General features: G+C 35.6%; 1 protein-coding gene across 3 annotated transcripts; it reads right to left on the bottom strand.

Moving 5' to 3' along the window:
• Positions 1-626: 626 nt before the first annotated feature.
• On the bottom strand, positions 627-6058 carry LOC114319658 (kinesin-like protein KIN-UB). 3 transcript variants are annotated; one of them, XR_014360934.1, is made up of 7 exons: positions 5699-6058; positions 5071-5178; positions 4129-4253; positions 3535-3666; positions 2364-2673; positions 2143-2241; positions 627-975 (listed from the first exon to the last, which is right to left on the bottom strand). XR_014360934.1 is itself a non-coding variant. In XM_028266689.2 (5 exons), the coding sequence occupies exons 2-5, from the start codon at positions 5117-5119 to the stop codon at positions 961-963; spliced, it is 321 nt and encodes a 106-aa protein (XP_028122490.1). In that variant the 5' UTR covers positions 5120-5178; positions 5699-6058; the 3' UTR covers positions 627-960. The 3 variants fall into 3 exon arrangements, 1 of the variants encoding a protein (XP_028122490.1); XR_003649486.2 differs by having other exon boundaries at positions 2143-2673; XM_028266689.2 differs by lacking the exons at positions 2143-2241; positions 2364-2673.
• Positions 6059-6782: the final 724 nt, after the last annotated feature.

Below are 6782 nucleotides of genomic sequence, written 5' to 3'. Positions count from 1 at the left end.
TTATAGAATTAGCCTCTATAATTTTGGATTGTGTACAGTTAATGTATGGTTATTCTTAGCTTAGAATGCAAATATACATTTTATACCTAATCTTCTAGTGGTGGTGTGTATGGAGTCTCATGTCCACCATCTTGTTCAAAGAGTTTTGCTATTGAGGCCTTCTCCCCATCTCCTGAATCTCTCAGTTGTGGATGCCTAACTTGAGAAATGAGAGAATCGAAATCACTGGGAACATTCCCAGCTCTAACATCAGGTCTTCTTCTTGTCTAACAAAGACGCATGTTTTGATATTCAAATTGGTTGTCATAGCAATACACATACATGCCAAAAATTCATGTGTTTATGCGTGGAAAATGCCAAAAATACAGCGCCTTTAGGGACTGTTTATTTGCCAAGACTCCTAATGGCTGAATGGCAAACTTGTGAACTCTCAAACATCCAAATTCACTAGTTAACATGATTAAGAATTGAAATCATTATTCCTCACGCAACAAATTTAGGATACTTTCTGTTCGCATCCACGTGATATTACAAATACAACCTCCCATTAACTTTATGTAATCTAAACAAAAATAGATATACCTTTCTAACAATGAGTGAGTGTAACACCCCAAAATATTCCAATATAATTAAGGTACATCAACCAACATTCATTAAAAAACAATAGCAATTCTCCATCCTTTACATCATTAATCGATAAGATTTATACAAAATAGTCCCACATGCGAATTATACATTCAATGATATCAAATACATGAATCTATAGCATGTAGAACATCAAATCTCAAAAATAAATAAAATGCCCTTAAGGGCTTACATATTCCAAGGCTGAAACCCGGTTATACAAAAATGGTTTCACGAACCCATACACTTATAGCCCTTGGCTAGCAAAATAAACCACAACAAAATGAGAGTCGTTTACTCTCCACAAAATATGTCCACGCCCTTAACTCGGCGAGATCACCACATCTTTTCCTGCACCAAAATCCCATAGGGGTGAGCTTAAAGTCCAGTAGAGAATTCTTAACAAAGTATATACATTTATGCAAGATCCCTAATATGAAATGCATATGCCATGTTATGCCTTAAAAAGATTTCTTTTACATCTTTTGAAAACCACCATGCATAATGATAACTTGAAACCTCAACGATTCAAAAATTTACAATTTAATTCAATGGGGTGGTAAATACGATTCAGGTAATCCCTAGATTGATGTCTACAAGTAGGCTTAACTAGCACTACCAAACCCCACTTTACCGGTTGCTAACCGGAAGGGAAGTGATACCTCCTCCGCGCGTGTTTTTGGTCTTTCACCCCAGACACTCAGGCCAACTTAATCAATTTCATCTACACCTCCTATCTGGATTTACCAACGTATTTACCCAAAAATATTTCAACAAATCTCATTTTTTTATTATTATAACATTTCATTCTTAATGTAAGTATTCAAACCCCAATCAATATTTATAACAAACATAGTATTGAAATGTTAATGCAATTATTATCCATGCAATGCAAGAATTAACCATGAAATGCAATGTCCTTCCATTCATCAAACTTCTACACAAATGTTTCATTTGTGATCAAATTCCCATTTTTCTCATTTCAATACCGTTTCACAAAATAGCCAAAATGTTCACTACAACTCATCAATATATAACAATATTTCCATAATTCATACATTACCAACATCTTAGTCATTTCAAGACTATTACAATATTTGGACAACAACTTCCAATCTCAACAATTTTCATATGTTATGAAACCCATCATCTATGTGCGTATTTGTATGAAATCAAGAAATGTTTCATTTTCTTCACTCATCTTGGCACATAAAATATATATATATATATATATATTAACCATATCCACCATGTATCCTCAACTTCTTTCTTTTAAAAGCCCACAAATTTCTAGGTTTTTCCTTACAACAACAACACACATACCCAAGCCCTTGAAAGAAACCCTAAAAAGAGAACATCAACCCACACCCAAAGTGATTCAAACCCTCAAGAGGTCATTTAAAAGGAACAAGGTTAAACCGACTTTTGAAATTCATAACTTTCTTATTAACATTAAGAAAATTCCAAATTTAATATCAACCTTGCAAAAACATATATATAACTCAAAGAAGTCCTTACCTCAAGCTCGGAGAAGAAAATGAGATGAAACCCTTAAAATCGACGGTGTTGAAACATGATCTTCACCGCACACAATGAAGCCCTCGAGAGATTATCCAACTTTAATCAAGGGACTAAAGTCAAAATGTTTATGGATTTGGAGAAATCAAAAATTGAGTGGGTGCTGATGTAGGAAATATAAAGAGGAGGAGAAAAGGCTTTTTAGAGAGAGAGTGACATACAAACAATGAGATACACACAGCCCAATGAAAGAAGAAAAACTGATTTTCAGACTCAACCCATCCCACACGTGTGGCACTTGCTCCTGTACGTGCGGAGCGTGCTTCCCGTACGTGCGGCACTGATTCCTGTGCGTGCAGCACTCTCCCGCACCTCCTCTCCGCACCTGCCTTTTAAGCAGAATGCAACTCAAAAACTCCCATGTTTCCCGCACATGCGGCCTCACCTCCCGCACGTGCGGTGCAGCTCAGTCCTCCAGCCCAGAAAATCTCCAGCTCAACCCCGGGCACTCCGAATCCAACCCGCACCTTCCTAAACACGTGAAACTCGCAATAACAATAAATAAGAATGAAAATTTTTCAGAAAAAGTTTTCAAAACAACAATCCAACGGTCAAACCAAAACCTTACACTAAAATCCGACGCTATAGCAATCGTAAACCGAGGTTAAACAAAGACGAACAAATGAATAACATGACCGGTCATCACAGTGAGACTAGACAAATAATCATGGGATGTGAACAACAAGTATCCAAACTCTACTGTTTATAATTGTCCTTTTTTCCCTCAAAGGTTGTCTCACTAATGACAAGGAAGATAGATCCATTTGCATTCAAGTCCAAGTGAACAACAGTCACCAAAAGCCTCTGGATTTTTAAATTTTCTACATAATGGTTTGAGAACACCAGCATTTGACCAAACGTTCAATTTTAGCCAATGACTAGAATTAAATATATATTTAAGAAAGGCATTTCAGTCCAAAAGTAATATCAGTTCCCTATTTATACTTATAAAATGATGAGAAAATTTTTTGTACAAAATTAACTGGGAGGACAATAATATTCTGATACAAGACAGGACAAGCAGATAAGGCCAATTCCTACAGAAGTTGTCCATTTCCTAAATAATTGATGCTACTGACCATAATGGAATTTATTAGTGTCCTTGACCATTTTGTACATCTAGAAATTGATTTCATACAAACAGGAGAATTAGTTACTTTGAAAGGTTGGAAATAAAATATTCAAGAATCCAGGAAAAGACTCTCTCTCTCTTTCTCTCTCTTTCAAAAGCTAAAGTATTCTCTGATTCAAGTGGAAATATCACTCATAGATCCTTTTTCTACTAACAATATCAGAAACCATATAAACATATTTATGAACTGTATGGCGTACCTCATCAGCTTCAAAACTTAATTGCAATAGTTGACTTTGTAGTACAGCTATTTCTTCTTCAAGTTTACGTTTCTGATGCACCTCATCTTCCAACAACTTGTGAAGCTTCGAGATCTCAGAATTCCCTGCTGCCTAGTTGACCAACAAAGTGACAGTAAGAAGGATTAGAAGAGAAGAGGAGAGAAGATAAAATAAAGAGAGAAGATAAGAAATGGGGGACACATTCCCAATTCAATATCAGTTCTTCAATATTCAATCAATGCCCAAAACTGATAGTTCATTACACCAAAGCCCTATATATAGGCAAACCAAATTAATAAATTCCAATTTGGAAACAAATTTAAACTAAGAAATAAAATCCTACACAAATTCAACTTCATTAATAAATTAAACTCACAAATAAACTAAAATTCTAATCTTCCATATTTTTTCAACTAACTCCTTTTTGACCCCATCACTAGCAATCCAACAGGATTGGTTAGTTATATTGATTGACAACCATGCTACAAAAGATGCAAAAAAGAAGAGGAAAAAAAAAAGAAAAGAAACAAATGATGCTGAAATAAGACATTCATGGAAGCATAAAAACCATACCTCTGTCCTTTTCCATTGCAGCAATTGATTCCTAAGATTATTGACTTCCTTTTCTGCAGACTTCCTTAAAAGTTTCTCATGTTGAAGCAAATTTTTAACCCCAACAACTTCCTCAACAGAGGACACTGCAGGAATATGTGTATCACAAAGGAAAACACTAGGTGGTCATTGCCAAGGGAATTGTAGTATAAGTTAACCATTAGTTTAATCCATTGGAGTTGGAGGCATGACCCAGGTGTCAACCTTGACTAGCCAAATGTAAGCATGTGACCTTTGGAGCCCCATATAGAAGTGGATAAAACAATAATAAGAATATAATGTTACACAGTTGTATAAATGTCACAACCTGATGGAAAAGGTATACAAATGAGTCGTCTTAACAAAGAAAACAAGTCTTCTCATCTTTCTGAAAGTTGACGTTCCTTTTGATAAAATATAGTTGAAAAATCATGAAGCTGAAAATTTAAAGCGAGAATATCTGGAAACTTTAGAAAAGTTGGGCAGAACAAATAAGGCAATCTAACAACATAGATAGGGCCCAAGAGAAATTTTCCTACGAAATTGCAAATTAAAAACATGGTGTTCATTGGCAAAGTAAAGGGTTTCTTTCTTGAGGTTAACTATTGTAAAAGTAGAAATTCTCTAGACCATGATGCTATTCTAGATGAGAGTCTATATCCATAATATTTATTCACTTGTATAACATCTCTTTAGTGACGAAGAAGGGAGAGATTTTAGAAGGAAGAGGCGCACTACTAAGATGAGTCCATTGGAGACAATTAACTGTCAAAAGGAAAATTTTAAAACATTTTGCACATTAGGATTACATGTAAAACGGCATAGTTATTATGCATAGAAGTGATGAACCAGCAAGAAAACATAAGATATGTTTAGTACCAACAACACAAACCATAATACTTATATAATGATGGAACTCGATACCTCTTCCCTCGATGTCTTGACGAGGCCACCATCTTGCTCTTTTGGCCATTGCTCCTCAAGCTTCTTCAATGACTCCTTATATTCTTTCTGATATTTCAATTTTTCATTCTACAAAATGAACAACATCAAGCGTGATAACCATTAAGTCACCAAATATTGTTCAAGCAATAATAGAACATGGGCAATCAATGATTTTTTTTTTTTTTTCTTTCCCTTTCTTCCTCCAGTTGGAACAAAAATCCAACTTAAAACCATAGACTTCAGAAAATGTTGGCAATAAAAATTTGCTTTCCTCTAAATTATTGAATCATGAAGAAGCACAGGGCAACAGTCGAACATAAATATGTATAAATGCATCTAAATATGAAGAAATAGACATATTTCTGGAAAAATCAAAAGATTGCACCATTAACAGTAAGCCAATGACAAGGCTGATTTATAACTACAGCAAAGCATATGACATTTGTAAGATCAATGCTCACATTACAGACAAATGGAAATGGATGCACTTATAACTGCGAATGAAGTTCTGGTACCAAACCCTAAAGACCCTTTTATGGGTTCATTTGTGTGTGTGTGTGTGTGTGTGTGTATGTGTGAGAAAGAGAGAGGGAGAGAGAGAGCATACAGGCGTCACTCGCTGAGTGAGTGAGAGAGGAGCGATTGAGACTGACTGAGCTCGCGCGAGAGAAAGACAGAGACGCCGCACCACCGCTAGCCGTCGCAGAGAGAGAGATCGTAATACGCCGTCACAGCATCACTGCTAGCCGTCGTCGAGAGCGATTGAGACTGCTAGCCGTCGTCCCTCGTCGAGAGAGAGATCGTCGGTGAACACTCGTCGTCGTCGCTCGTCAAGAAACTACCGTCAAAGTTTTAGGGATTTTGAGCGTTTTGAGGGAAAATTATCTTAGGGATTTTGGGGATTTTGGGGGAAAATGATCTTGCTTCAAAGTTTTAGGGATTTTGGGGGAAACGATTGAGCGCCAATGGGCTAAAGGGGAGGGGGATCAAAAATAATTCATACTTTTTGCGACGATATAGTTAAACCGTCACAAATGATATATCTAATAGGTAAAACGACGCTTTAATAAGGGTTTTTTTTTATGACGGACAATTGCCGTCACAAATTGTCTACTATTTGCGACGGTAAATTTCTCCTGTCTTAAAAAAATTCTTTTTGCAACAGTACACATAGCGCCGCGAATACTTCCGTATTTAAGACACCTTTTCTTGTATACCTTATTAGCAACAGGGTAACTACCGTAGCAGAAGATATTTATTTACGACGGTTTCAAATGCCATCGCAAAAGGTCATTTTTTGCAACGGGATACACGCTGTCACAATAAGTTCCGTGTTTTATAAGGGCTTTTCTTATAGTGATAATTTCTCCAATCAATTCTTCTGATTCAATGGTCATATAAAAATTACGGTAAACTATAGTCGTATCTCCAAAGATTTGAGAAAAATATAATTAAGTCCACACTTTTGAGATAATTGCATTGACATTTTTTTAGTAGGATTAAGAGGACCAAAACTAATGCAAATAGTGGGTAAATACTGAAATAAATATATAAAAAAAAAAACAACAACAACAACATATGACTAACAAATTGTTAATTAAAAAAGGTCTAACTGTTGTGTGAATTTAAACTTCAAGCAATATCACTATGTCAAAAATATGAATCTAATTAATAAATTTTCCAAACCTCAG

This window comes from Camellia sinensis, chromosome 2 (assembly GCF_055761805.1).
Source record: "Camellia sinensis isolate YWXY chromosome 2, ASM5576180v1, whole genome shotgun sequence".
Lineage (NCBI taxonomy): Eukaryota > Viridiplantae > Streptophyta > Magnoliopsida > Ericales > Theaceae > Camellia > Camellia sinensis.
Note: the sequence above shows the minus strand (reverse complement) of the source record. Positions and strands in the feature narration are given on the sequence as shown.

What these genes read in the sequence shown, in the direction of transcription:
- LOC114319658 (XM_028266689.2), bottom strand. Translation starts at nt 5,119, where the DNA reads ATGGCCAAAAGAGCAAGATGGTGGCCTCGTCAAGACATCGAGGGAAGA. An exon ending in TCAAGACATCGAGGGAAGAG is followed by an intron (nt 4,254 to 5,070) that starts GTATCGAGTTCC and finishes ATATTCCTGCAG; the next exon opens with TGTCCTCTGTTGAGGAAGTT. An exon ending in TGCAATGGAAAAGGACAGAG is followed by an intron (nt 3,667 to 4,128) that starts GTATGGTTTTTA and finishes TTGGTCAACTAG; the next exon opens with GCAGCAGGGAATTCTGAGAT.